A 14,577-nucleotide genomic window follows, 5' to 3' on the forward strand; every position below is an offset into this window, starting at 1 on the left:
AAGGGAACAAAAAATAATTTAAATTGGCTGACTTTGATTAAAGCAGATTACCTTCCACAGTGTGCATAGGCCTCAACCAACCAGTTGGAGGCCTAAATAGGACAAACCATTGACCTCACACCAAACTAGAGGGAATTCTTGAACTAGAGGGAATTCTTCCAGCAGACGGCTTTTGGACTAGAACTACAACATTAGTTCTTCTCTAGGATCTCCAGCCTGTTGGCCTACCCTACAGATTTTGGACTTGCCAGCCTCCATAATAGTGTGAGCCAATTCCCTAAAATAAATTTCTCTCTCTATAGGATGGTTGGCTGGAAAGGATCCACCATGTAACTGTTCTCATTATATTAACAATGGCTGGGTACATTCCAGAGAGCCCTAGTGTATATACACAGAACCTAGTGTTTCTGATTCTCTGGAGAACCCTGACAAATACAGGGTTGTCCTTAGAGTTAATGAGATAATACACATAATACTTTTAGAAGAGGGAAGGCCTGGGTAGCCATATGGGCAGACACATGTGCTGCCTGTGCTCTTCAAGGATGCCTGTGCTCTCTTGCTCTTTGAACACACCCCCAGGATATTGGAAATACCCTGAGAAAAAGAACAAGTACTGTTTGAGTCTCCCCCCGAAATCAGGCACTCCTAGAGGTGGCATGATAGGAAGTTGGAGGCTGCTCCCATACATCTTGCTTGCAATGATTCTTAATGTTGTGGCCCCAACAATCACTGCACCCTCAACTGGAAATTAAAACTTGGCAGATAGCACCTTGGGCAGACCCTGAGCTACCAGACTCTACCTGCAGCTTCCTGATACAGAGGATCAGAGCTTCCTCTAGAAAGATCTGGGTTTTTATCTTCAGAATGGAGTACATTAGAGTCAGCTTTTGGACTGATAGTGGATGGGCACTGTCACGTGAGATGTGATGCCCAGTGCAAGGCAATAGAAGCAAATAGTTTTGTCCTAAGAGGATTCTTCCATGCTTCTGAGGGACTTCCATGAGGGCTTTGGCCATTTGGAGAAAAAACAATGTCTGAAACAAATATCACCTACTTTTTTCTCTTAAGATAGGTGAGGACATGAAATTCAGATGCAAATTGTTCACCTGCCACATTCAGCAGAAAACTAACACAAGCAGCTGATGTGCAATCTATTCAAATCAGCAAGTTCATCATGCACAGCTTTCTGGTCTTTGGAAGTGGAGAGCCCGAGACTTGTGTGCAGAGTCCTGACAATTTAGTGCCTTCTACACAGGCTTATCCTACATGGGACCAGACAATAGCCACAGTTGCCTGGATCTTGGGTAAAGAACATCTTTCTCAAAGTGTTGGTGTCCTGGGACTCCATTCCCTTACAGGACATGTCCAAGAGCTGGGACACAAAAGTTCAAGAACACTCTGATCTCCAGAGGAAGGTCCCCACAGCCAGCCAAATTTATTGAACATGTGAGCAACATGGTGTGGGCAGAAAAGTCGACGAGTCAACAAGGTGTGTAGCGTCCCCCCAGTTGCCCTTACTTTCTTTCTGTGTCCTGATGGAAAATCACAGAATTCCTTGACTGCTCTGTGACCTAGCCAGCTGCAGTTTTTCCCAGTAGGCTTGAACCAAAACTAGGGCCTTGAACATTCGCAGGCACCGATAAAGGTATCTAGGTTGTTGCCCTGACTCTGAAAGAAGCTGGCCCCTGCCCTGAGCCAAATTCCTTAAACCGTCATATAAACTCCATACCTGACCCCCTCACTGTGGACATACCTAGGTAGAACAGCCCTTTTCTATAGCCTGGAGGGTGCACTGCAGCCCACTCTGTAAGTTCCACTAACACGTGCTTTGGACTAATCATCTGCTGTTCAGTGCTTCTTTCTTTGGAATCCAACTGGCCCCATCTGGGGATGGTTTGGGGCACTCCCTTGTGAGAATTCCCTTACTGCTGGTTTTGGGGTGACTCCCAACAGCAGGAGTGGGTTTGGCTGGATAGAACAACAACTGAAAAATAAATCATAAATCTTCACACACCACCCCCCAATTCATAACCCATTCAGCCTCCCCAAAGACACATGTCCATTTCCATTGTCTGTTTCCAGCCAGAGTGGAACAGTCCCATGTTCCTCCTACACCTCTTTGCATCTGGATGGGACAGGGAGGGCTCTGGGCTTGGCTGCTGTGGCCACCACACCAGGCTCTGCAAGGTCTGCAGGACTCTTGCCAGCTCCAGATGGACACTATTCTCTGAGATGCTGTTATCCTACCTGGACTGCAGCCTGTGAAGGCCACAGGAGGCAGTCTGGGACCTGTGCAGTATCGCTGGGCATGGACATACAATGTCCAGAAGCAGCAGCAGCAAAGCTCCATCACTTTAGTGCTGGAAGGCAAGTCAGGTAGCAACTTGTTTACAGATGAAGAGACTGAGACCCAAAGAAGGGTCAGGCAGAGCCAGGACCCAAAGGCAGGTGTTCAGACTTCAACTTCTGAGTGATAGGAGCCCCGCTTTGCCACCCCACTTCTCCCAGAGCTCCACGATGAGGTGAGGGTGGGTCTCTTTCAGGGCTTGGTAGAGTCTATCTTTGCAGGCCTGGTCCCAGGACTGGCTGAAGCTGAACAGCTTTCGCATCTGGCCTGGCCTGGTGGCCTCAGCCCGCACCCCCTCATACTGCTCCTCGCTCAGCACCTGTCCATGCAGCTTGTCCAAGACAGGGTCCACTGATGTCACGCGTGCCACCAGCTGCTCTCGATACCGGTCTACGAAGTGCAGCAAGGCTGGGGTGTCCGAGGATGAAGGTGAGGCTGGCAATGAACAAAGAAGGGCTCCCACCATATACTCCACCTCCAGCCCCCACGTCCAGCCCTTTTCTCTCTCTCCGCTTCATCCCTGACTTCCTTCTCCCTCTGGAAAGGCATTTGACCATCAGAAAGGCATCTCTGCCCTGCCTCATGTCAGCATCTAGACTGATATTCTGCTGAAGTGGAGCGTGGTAGTGGGAGTTTGTTATGGGGGCATTTGAGGTTGAGGAGGGGGTTCTAAGACTTCTGTGGGCAGGAACTAGGGGGGATGGGGAGAGGGACTCTGCCGTGGGGCATGCACCACTCTCCAGGTCTTGATCCTTGTGATCTTTGCAATGATAGAGTCCCTTCTGCTCTCTCTTCCCTTCTCTCCAGGACCAGATAGTACACCTCAAAACTCTCACTGGCTCCTGTGGTCCCTAAGAGCTGTTACTGACCTATGGGGGCTGGAGAGGCTGGAGTAGCTGCAGGTCTGAGATCTCCTGGAGGAAAACAGAGATAAATAAGCATCTGTTGAAGTAGTAGTTATTAACATATGTGATACACCTCCAAGCTCCCATGACTCACTTCTGAGATTCTTTGATTCAGAATCTCTTCCTTATGCATATGGGGAAAGTGAGGCTCTGTGCCTCATAGAACCATGAACATAGACCAATAGAGAGAAAAAAGTCATCAGAATGAGCAGTAGCAATTTCTCCCACACATTGCAGACTTGACTTTATCCATTGTTTCTCTGAACTGAATCCCTGGTGGAGAACTAACCAAATCCCGTGCTAGGCAAAGCTTTAACTATTTGATATCTCCTTATTCTGAGTAGAAATCTACTTCCTTGTCCTTGTTTGGCCTTGTAGACTGGCACAGACCAAATATGTGTGTTCTGGATTTGGATGTCAGAATCAAGAATCAAGATCAAGCAATCTTAGCACATGGAAAGAATGAGTGAATTTGAATAGGAAAAAAAAAAAAAAAAAAAAAAAAAAAAGGAGAGACTTAAAACATTTCTTTCAAAGGAGAGAAAGGGGGAGTTTGCCTTAGTTTGTGTGAACAAGGCCTGAGAGTCTGAACAGATCCAAGGTTCAATGTGACCTCACAGTGCAGGAGGGGGCACAAGGAGAGGGGAGTTCAGGTTGTGGTTCAGGGAGCACAGGGTCCATTCGGATGGAGGGAGGAGGGTGTTCCACATCCTGTATGCTGACTGCATTGTCTGGGAGTCAATCCTGACTCATTTATCAACTGGAGCATCTACTGTGGATGGTGGCAGAAAAGAATTTAAAGACCAAAATAGAAGAGGAATGATGGAAGGGACTGGAGATGTTTAACTCTTGTAACAGGAGATATGAGAGGCCATGATCATGTCAAGAGTCTGATTTGTTTTCCTATGGGAAAGGAGATAGACTTCTTCTGTCAGCTCCAAGGGATAGAATTAAGACTGCCAGGAGGAGGAGATTGGCTTAATATGAGGAAAAAGAGTAATATTGCTACTATTTTTTAAGGACCACAGCATGACACATGTACAAGCACCAGTTTAAACTTTCCAGTATTCCTACAAGTTAGTCATTATGATCCTCATGTTATAGATAAGGAACCTGAGACTCAAATGTGTTAAGTAATTTTCCCAAGATCATCCAGGAAGTAAGTGCCAGAGTGGGATTCGAACCCAGGTCTGAAGCTGGGGCTGGTTAGTTCTCCACCTGTGGTTGCACACAGGCCAAGACTGAGTAAAGGCCACTCTCATTCCACCACACTGTGAAACCTGTTTGTAGCAGCTCAGGAAGCAACTCCATTTTTATGACAGGTGACATTTGTCCCTAGAAGGAATGTTTGGGTGATTTGGGTTCTTAGTGTGTTGGTGCTGGACTAAGGCTATAGGATTTCTCCATCCCTGAAATTTCACCATTTGAGTCCCTCTGTCTTTCTGAAAAATATTGAATGATCCAGGGAGAGTATCTGATATTGTCAAAATTGGCTTAATCCATACAACCACATAATCATCTACTTCTTATTCTTTCATCCCTCATCCAAGCTATCATGAGAAGCTTTGTCAAAAGCTCTGTGGATGTCAGAATCTGTTAATTCAAGGGTAGTGTGGGGACACCATGGTGCACAGGGGAGAGCATAGGGCTTAGAGAGTCAGACTGACTTGAGTTTAAATTCTGGTCATAACAACAGTTATGTGACTTGAAAAAGCCACCTAACTTCTCTGGGCTGTTTTTTCTCATTAATCAATTGTGGTAATGTACACTGTCACACACATATATGCACACACACATTCACTGACTTTCTTTCTCCCCCATCTCCGGGCTCCCTGGACTTGTCCTGGTTTTACCTGGTTTCACCAAGGCCTTCCACACCACAGTCCCATCTTTCTTGTCTCTCATTTGCAGCCTGATCCCCGACCCCAAGTGGCCGATGTAGATCTCAGAGAACAGCTGGGGTTCTCCAGGGCTCCGATAGCAGAGCTCCAGTTCCTGAAGAGACAAAGAGTCACCATCCTGTTCATTCTGCAAGTGAGGTCTTTGCCACATCTGACACCTTCTTGGCCCTGTTTTATCCCATAGGGACACTCCAATAACCTGTACTAAAATCAGTCGCCACCGTCAGACAGTGCTCTTTTTCATTTTCCACAAATCCTGACTCAGAAGGATGAGGACACATCTGGGTACCTCATGGATGAGTCAGGACTCCTCCTTAAAAGTAGTACTCATCCGTCCTAAGCTAGATCCTTGTTGCTCTACCTCCCCCATCATGAATCCAAACCCTCATTCCTCCAGCCCAAAGACTGTCTTCCCAATGGATCCTAAACTTGACTTGCTTTAAATTAACAGGAAATTTATATGCATCCCCTTTCCTAAGTCATACCCAAGACAGAACTCTTTATTCCCAGCTGTCTTCCAAACATGCTCCTTCTTCAGTTTCCACAAACTTGGTAAATGGTTGCAAATTAGGGATCATCCTTAACTCCTTCCCATCCACATCCATTTTCCCAAGTCCTGTTGGCTCTACCTCCAAAATATACCCTGAATCCATCAACTTTCCTCTGTCTCCATTGCTACCTTCCTAGTCAAGCCACCTTCAACTCTAGTCTGTAGTATTGCAACAGCATTTTTTTTTTCCAGAGATGGGGTCTTGCTGTGTTGTCTAGGCTGGCCTTGAACTCCTAGGCTCAAGCGATCCTCCTGCTTCAGCCTCCCAAGTAGCTGGGACTACAGGTGTTCATCACTATGGCTGGCTTTGCAACAACCTTTTAACTTATCTCTGCTTCCTCTCTTGTCTGCTTATCACCCATTCTCATCCAGCAGCCAGAGGCATCTTTTTGAAAGTAAATCAGGTCTTGTGTTACCATGATTAAGACCCTCCAAGGACTTGCCACTGCACTTAGAGCAAAATCCAAAATCCGTATCAAAATCCCCGCTGACTGGATTGATGAGTCCTAGGAGACTCTCCCTCTGATCCGACCCATCTCTTGCTACGTGCACTAAGGTCTGCCACACTGACCTCCTTTTTGTCACCTGGGAGTGTCAAGCTTGCTTCCACCTCTGTGCCTCTGCACACATTCCTCTGCCTGAAACGCTCTGCCACAAATCTCCACCTGCCTGAACCCTTCTTGTCACTGCAGTCTCAGCTTGAATGTCGCCTCCTCGGGGAGGCTTCTCCTGACCACTAGTGTAAAATAGCCTGAGTCACTGTCTTACGATGCTGTATTTTCTTCACAGCACATCATGGTACTTGGTCAGTATGTCTTTAATTATGTATGTTGGTCTCATCCACCAGGATATAAGCCTCCCAAGAGCAGGGATGAGTCTATCTTGTTCACTGCATTATCTCCACTAAAGACAGCGTATACTTGGCACTGGGTAAATATTCGTTCAATGGCTGATTCATGTCTTTCATCCCTTGTTAACAACTGACACAGCAGGAAAACTCCAAGATATTCATCCTTAGAGTCATGTCTCCCAACTCAAAAGATAACGTCACTTCCTCCTAACTACTGGATATCTAGTCCATCCGAGGACATAAATTGAAGATTACTGGAAATCCTTCAGAAACCATGGACTTCAGAGATGGACAGCTTCTGCTTGAGATGTTGGAATAAGATAAATTTTCTGATTTTTCAACACTGTTTCCTGTCCCTTTATTCTATTAACTAATCTTGTTCTATTATTCTACTTTGACACCTTCTGAGACACTAATATGATCTCCCTTACCATCATCCTATTATTTCTGACTCCTTATGGTTTCCTTCTACCACGTAAGGAAAAACAAAGCTCTTGTATGTTTTCCCAGACCCAGCTACTGCTCTGAATTTAACTGATTGCTGGATCCATGGTCCCACACCTTACCTTGCAGATAAAAATAGCTAGTCAAAGTGGAATTTTCTCTGTAGCAAATACTTCCTGTTGATTTATACTTTTTGAAAATAGAATAATTTCTGACTAGGGAAGAGAACACTGCATTCCCCTGGCTTTCATAAATAGACCCAGCCAGAGTCTGGTTATGTTTTATTGACTGGTTTCCATAATCTAGGCCCCTGCTTTGGAGACCTGTTACAAAGACTAATAGTCCTTCTGTTTTTGATAACTGCCTGTGTTACAGTTGTCCGATGTACCCTGTCCTGAGTTTTAAATGCTGCAGAGCTGTTGTCATGTCAGATGGTTCAAAGACTCATCTCACAGCAAAAGGAGAAAGAAAGAAGAATTAACCCTGGTTCAACTACAGACCACCATTCAGTAAATGAATTTCTGATCCTATGCAGCAAATGTGGGCCATAGTGAAGATAATGCCCAGGGGCATGACTTCATATGCCTTTCACTCTAAGGGTGGACTGAAAAAGCACAAAAAACAGCTGCTGACACCCAGGAAGGGATCTGAGGCTCCCATCGAGACCTTAGTATTATCAGAAACCGACTGAGGCTCACTGTGCTGCTATGTTGTCCTTTGGTCAGACAAACACAATCTCAGAACATCCACTACAGACAGGTCACTGGGCAGCCCAGAAAAATGCCAAACATCCCTCCTGTACTAAATGAGTGACAGCTACTTGTTTAGCAATTACAGCTTTGTGCTTGCTTTAGTTTGCCCTCTCCAGAGAGATTTGTTGAGATTCCCATTTGTGGAATTTCCCCTATTTACTGAAAATGACCAATCTAAAGCAAATCTCCATTGCCTTAAACCTTCCCCCAACGAAGGGCCAAATCCTATAGTAGTAGTAGGTTCTTTCTAACACCCCTTTACTGAGATGCCCTGTGTTTTCCATGGTGTGTGTTCTCCATGGTGTGTGTTCGCCATGGTGTGTGTTCTCCTGATGCAATGAGTGAGAAACCCAGTGTGTTTGGCTGCAGGTGTGTTCCTGTGGATGTTCCCTGGAGGCCATTAGCTCCCTACAGCCCAAGAACTTCCCAGTAACCCTAAGTTAAACCCCATGGATCTCCACATCCTGAGTGTGATCTTCCCTCCCTGTCCTCCAATCTCTGCAGCCTTCCCACTCACCCAAATCCTACTCCCTGTCTGCCCAATCCGAATTTGCCGTGCCCATGGGACAGCCCTGAGACCTGCCCCACAGGGATTCCCGAGCATCCCCTCTGATCCAGGCAAGGGGCAAACACTGGGATGCTCACCTCAGGGATTATCTCCAGCTTTTCTGAGCCAGACACAGTGTAGCGAGAGCCCATATACAGTGAGGTCAGCGGGGGTGGCTTGTGTATTTGCACAAACTGGAACTTCTTTTCTTCATCATCGATGGCCTAAGGAACATACAGAACAATGATTAAGAGAGGATTCTGCCCCATGGGACCTGGTCTGAATGGGTCAGATGGTGCTTCTGTGTTTGTGTGTTTGTGGGGGTGCTGGTATACCACCCCTGCACTGCTGTCGCTTGAAGCACATCCACACAGCCCCACATTGGGCCTCTGCCATCTTCAGGGTGGGAATAGGGTCATTGCTTGAGAAGAAGTAAGAATGGGGAAAGGCTGGTTTTAGGCACAGAGCCCTCTTATCCTTTGACTCCTGGAAAGAGACTGCAAACAGTTGTGCAAAGATGAGTGACGGAGCAGTGAACCCAGCTGGGGAGACCTTAGGGAGTCAGGAGCCCAGCCTGTGGCTCATCAGGGGGCAGGACTGTTCACCCACTTAGACCTTCCCACTTACAAGAGGCCCACCCTTGTCAAGAGCCTCTCTGGGACTTCTCTGTCTGCATTTTGTGTTTACCACTAGCCCACTCTGGCCCAGCCTTTCTGGCTCTTAGTGTCACCTTCCGAATGGAGCAGTCACTGGGGATCAGGTAGAGGTGGAAGGTGACTTCCTTATGATGGAGGTGATGATAGAGCAACACTGTGGAGGTGATGGGAATGAAGCGCAGGGCGGCATGGACCATTCTCAGTAGAACTCCCATGGGGGAGAAGCTGGGGTTTTCCAGGATGGTGTAATGTGGCTCCACTCTGGCTGGCTTCTCCAGGAGCATCCCCTCCTCTTTAAAGTGGGCCACTTGGAACAAGGAGATGTCCACATGGCCCCCTGTCAAAGAATGGAATAGAAAGGCATAGATTTAGTGCCCTTACTGAGTCAGGCTTGGCTGGCATGGGAGGATCCCAGGGCATGGGCTCAGGGACCTTCCTGGGGGAACCCAGAGGTAGGGTCTGAATGTTTGTGTCTCTGCAAAACTAATATGTTGAAATTCTAATCCCCAAGTGATGGTATAAAAGGTGGAATACCCACAAAAATAATAGAAAAAAATTAGCTGGGTGTGGTGGTACAAGTGTGTAGTTTCAGTTGGTAGGGAGGCTGACATGGCAGGATTGTTTCAGCCCAAGGAATTTGAGTCCAGCCTGGGCAACACAGCAAGAACCTCCTCTTAAAAATAAAAGAAGTGGAAACTTTTGGGAGGTAACTAGATCATAGGGGCAGAATCTTCATGAATGGGACCAGTGCCTTAATAAAAGAGACCGAAGGGAATTTGTTTGTGTCTTCCACTCTGTGAGGACACATCTAGAAGGCACCATCTATGAGGAAGAGGGCCCTCACCAGACACCGAATCTCCTGGCACCTTGATCTTGGACTTCCCAGCATCCAAAACTGAGAAATAAATCTCTCTTATTTATAAGCTACCAGCTGATAATGTTTTGTTATAGTAGCTTGAATAGACTAAGACACCCAGCATGGAAAAGGGGTTATGCGTGGGTCTAGGGCCTTTGGAGGTTACAGGTAATCCTGTCTCCAGGGTGGGAGCACCTCAGGAACTCCTTTGAGCAAAACTCATACCCAGGCCCATCCCCTGGCCCTGGAGCTTGGAAAGATATTGAACCTCTGGCTACCTGTGCTGGTGTGGATTCTGTACGTATGAGGGATGATTGAGTGATGCTGGTAGGTTTGGCTTTAGGCAGGTAGAGAACAAGAAGGAAGGGATGGTGGGAAATGGAGTGACCAAGGGTAGCCTACATTGTGAAGTGGTCAAGGACCCTACAGTGGCCACTCCACCATTCAAACTCCTCTTTTTGGGAAGAGCCACTTCCTCCAGCATTGTGTGGGGCTTGGCAGGAGGCAAGCTGAGGCTCCCACTCAGGAAGCTGCTACTCCCTGGCAGCTATGACACATGCATGTGGCCAAGACTTGCCTAAGTGGATGCCCCTAACCAGGACTTCCAGCCTAGAGGGGCGGAGCACAGATGAAGAGACAGAGATTGTCTTGGCAGTGACAGTGGAGTCAAACATCCAGTGGCCCATGACAGGCAGATCCCGCAGTAGCTCTGTCTGCAGCAGAGGTCTCTCCATATTTTTCTTGGTTTGACTTTGGTTGTGTCCTTGGTTTCTCAGCATCATTGTGTCACTGTCTTTTTTTTCCCCCTTAGATTTGTGGCAGAAACTTTTGTTAAGTCTATGAGCTACTCAAGAATCTTCCAATACATTCCTTCATCAGACAGAATTGTTTTCTTGACTTCAGCCTCTGACCAGTACACCAGGTAAGGACGTTAAAGCCACAGGAGACAGTTTGAGCGATCAAGGCTGCTGGTGGAAGAGACGCTGGCCTGCAGATGAGGAGTCTTGGCTCCATCACTGCATTGCTTGGCAATTGCTGTGATGCAGATGGTTTCTGAGCAACAGGACATCCAGAAAGCTGAACAAGGACCTTAGTGGGTGGAGTACCAGTCAGAATATCACTGAATGATATTAATCCCACAAGGAGCCATGGAGATCGTTACTTAAATTTTCTCATTTATTAATTGCAGTTTTTGGATGAAAAATAAAAGCACAGTGGCATGCCTCATCTGAAAATGAGGAACAATTCATCTGTGAATCTCACCAATCAAACAGTACAACTGTTGTTACCATCGTACCCCTTTCCATCACAGTCTTTCTCTGCAGCAACACCTTTTTATATTTCCATTGTAGTTCATGTAGCTTTTGTCTCCTGTTTTTCCCATGACAATTTAAATGCTGCAGGCATCTGTCAGACCTTTCTAATGACCACAGCATGTGACCCCTCCTAGTGGATGCATCACCCTGTAATTCACCATCCGCCTCTCCTGTCAGGGTTGAGCATGCTTCCAATTTGTTACCATGGTACACAGCATTGCAATGCACATATTTCAGCAGAGAACATTTCTATTTCCTTCCCTTGGGTTATTGCCATCAAATCAGTAAGTACCAAGGGATAGGAAAAGTGTGTGAAAAGGTAAGACCTTTTGTTCCCGCCAAAATTGCTTCTCCAAGAAATGGTGTCACTTTGCACTGTCATCAGTGACACTTAGTGGATGGTCTCACCTTGACCTTCACAGCATTGGAATGTCCTCATGTGTCAGATGCGGGAAGTGAAACCCTGGGAGGGAAGTGCTTTTTTCAAGGCCACACAGCCAGTCGTGGCCCTAGGACCAGATCTCAGCACTCTGACCACAGTTTGTGGCACTCACAGATGCTCTGTGCCAAGCTTATTTTGGCTGAATTCTGGAAGGTGCTACATGTCTCCAACTTACCTTCTTGCTAGGGTGGCTGACTGTGTCCCGGCTTGCCCAGGACTGAGAGGGTTTCCAGGATGCAGGACTGTCAGTGTTAAGATTAAGAAAGTCCTGGACCATCTGAGATGAGTTGGTCACCTTCCTTCTGTGTATTCTGTCTTTTCCATAGACTGTAGCAGAATCACCTTCTCCAAACCTGGCAGTATGTTTGTGTTGATAGATTGGAGAGAGAAGGGAAGCAACAACGAAGATCATGGCCTAAAGGAGAAGCAGCTTGGGTGTTGACTGGGAAAATCTCATTGGCAGGAAGACCTTCTACCCGAAGCTGTCTCATTAGAAATATTCAGAACAAGCCATCACAGGGTACGCATGTTTCTGTGACATGGTCTAGGGCCCAGGGCTTCACATCTGCTCATTAAACAAGTTTATTGAACCCTTACAGTGTGCCAGGCCCTGTGTATGTAGCTGTGAGCAGGGAAGACGCGGGCACTGCAATTCCAGAGCTCATGGCCCAACAGAGAAGACAGGCTGATGGCACAAGGCATCACAAGTGCTGTGTCAGGAGAAGCCCGTCGGCTCCCTCCTCCTTTCCCAGATGCATGCCCAGTGTTTGCCTTGGGGCATTGTTACTCAAGCTGTAGTTTAGGGGGCCCGGGGAGTCTCCCTCCCATAGAGCCTGCCCTTGGGCCTGTGGCCTTTATGCCATGGCCCTGCCTTCACTGCTGAGTGTGTCGTCAGCACCTTCCAGGCTCAGATTAGCTGTTTAGGCAAAGAGACTCTCCTGCTCAAGAAGGGACAATGGGACCCCCATCACATGAGAGCCATGTAGCAATGTGGTTAAATGATGTAAACTGCCTGAGTTTGACTCCCAGCTAAAGCCCTAAGCAGCCATGCAACTCTGAGCAGATTACTTAATCTCTCCACACATCATCAGTGAAGCCAATAACAGTGTCCACCTCCCAGTGTCATTGTGAACATTGAATGGGTTTGTGTCTGTAAAGCACTTGGGATAGCAAGGGTTACCTGCTGTTATCATGGATAAATGCAGCCTTCCCAAGCACCTCACAGATGGATGTTGTCGTTCTTTCTCTTTCTTCCTCAAACAACTTGGCACAGTCCTCATGCTAACTCTTGGGGTTTGGGAACAAAATGTACTAAGATCTTTTTTATTTTTATTTTTTTCGAGACAGGTCTGACTCTGTCACCTGGACTAGAGTGCAGTGCTTCCCTCCCAGTGTGCTTCGCTCCCAGTGTGCAGCTTGAATTGTCATTGTAGCTCACTGCAACCTCAAACTCCTCAGCTCAAGTGATCCTCCCACCTTCAACTCTGAAAATGCTAGGATTACAGGTGTGAGTCGCCATGCCCAGCCCTAAGGTCCTTTGAAGATGTATTTTCGTGAATCTGCATTTTGAGACGTTCTATTGTTGCATGGGTGCCAGTTCCAGAGAACCCACAGTTTTGAGGCATGTGGGATATCGCTGTGGTTCCCAGCAATCTAGTCTCATTCAGGTAAGCTCCTGGGTGGGTTGGGAGGGGGAGAGGAAGGAGCTGGTGAATGATCCCACCAAGGTGGCTATGTGAAGTGTCTTTGTTCCCCATGGGTAGCACAGAGATGAGGAAGTGAGACAAAAATGAGGAAGTGGAGAGCAGGAGTCTGTATGTTCTGAAGGAGATGGGGTCGCGGGGAAGGCGAGGGTCCCAAAAGACAGGGCCCAGCTTCATGGGCATGTGGCCTGTGTGGCTGGTGACACAGAGCCTTGAGCTCAGAAGGACGTGGCACTTGGTTTAATATTCTGCTGTCACCATTTTGATAGTCTTCTTAATCATTTTTGAACAAGGGACATGGCTAATAAGAGGTATGCATTTTGCACTGGGCCCAGCAACTGACAGAGCTGGTCCTGCAGGAGAGTGAGAATGCCCAGGGTGGTGAGGTCTGTGAGGCCCCGGGATGAGGCTGAGAGGCTGAGAGTTCTACGCTCTAGCCATAGCGGGAGGAAACTCACTGTAGAAAGTTGGTCACTCAACAGAGGACCTCAGCAATGACAGTGAAGAAGTGGCCAGTGTTGGCCGGGTGCGGTGGCTCACGCCAGTAATCCTAGCTCTCTGGGAGGCCGAGGCGGGCGGATTGTTTGAGCTCAGGAGTTCGAAACCAGCCTGAGCAAGAGCGAGACCCCGTCTCTACTAAAATTAGAAAGAAATTAATTGGACAACTAAAAATATATACAAAAAAAAAAAAATTTGCCGGGCATGGTGGCGCATGCCTGGAGTCCCAGCTACTGGGGAGGCTGAGGCAAGAGGATCACTTGAGCCCAGGAGTTTGAGGTTGCTGTGAGCTAGGACCACGGCACTCTAGCCCGGGCAACACAGTGAGACTCTGTCTCAAAAAAAAAAAAAAAAGAAGTGGCCAGTGCCCAAGTCCTAAACCAGACCTCTGATTGGCAGTGAGGTCATCGTTTCCAAGGCAACAAACAGCTTCAGCCCAGAGAGCAGGCAGCAGGGATTCCTGGAATGGGCCCTGCCCATCCCCAGGGTTGGTTTCCTGGCTGGGCATGGGCACAGCCAGCTAAAAGTGGCCTTTGTGCATATTGCCTCTTATTCTGGGTACAGAATCCAAAGGGAGTAATGTCTTCTCTGACCACAGCATGAGGCCTAGAATTTGGTCTAGAAAAGGCTGATGGAATATGGGCTCGGGCATGGCTGGGGTGGAGTGGAGGTGTAGCTCTTACCCTGGGATAAATAGGACCCGAGTTAGTATCCTAGCTCTGGACAACGATCTTCACCTCTCTGAGCTTTGGTTTCGTCACTGGCACGCCAAGGGAAAACCAGAATCCCTAACTCACTGGGTCATTGTGA

The 14,577-nt window shown here is 47.5% G+C and overlaps 1 protein-coding gene across 1 annotated transcript in view; it reads right to left on the bottom strand.

Annotated features, from left to right (window-relative positions):
• Positions 1–2,459: 2,459 nt before the first annotated feature.
• LOC105822844 (NACHT, LRR and PYD domains-containing protein 1-like) overlaps positions 2,460–14,577 on the bottom strand; it is a gene marked incomplete at its 5' end in the record, with an annotated part of 61,543 nt that continues 49,425 nt past the window's right edge. The window contains 5 exon segments of the mRNA XM_012659874.1: positions 2,460–2,782; positions 3,217–3,261; positions 5,106–5,247; positions 8,395–8,520; positions 9,027–9,289. Of these exon segments, the coding sequence (XP_012515328.1) occupies positions 2,460–2,782; positions 3,217–3,261; positions 5,106–5,247; positions 8,395–8,520; positions 9,027–9,289 (899 nt within the window).

Source organism: Propithecus coquereli, unplaced genomic scaffold (genome assembly GCF_000956105.1).
Source record: "Propithecus coquereli isolate 6110/MARCELLA unplaced genomic scaffold, Pcoq_1.0 Scaffold640, whole genome shotgun sequence".
Taxonomy (NCBI): Eukaryota; Metazoa; Chordata; class Mammalia; order Primates; family Indriidae; genus Propithecus; species Propithecus coquereli.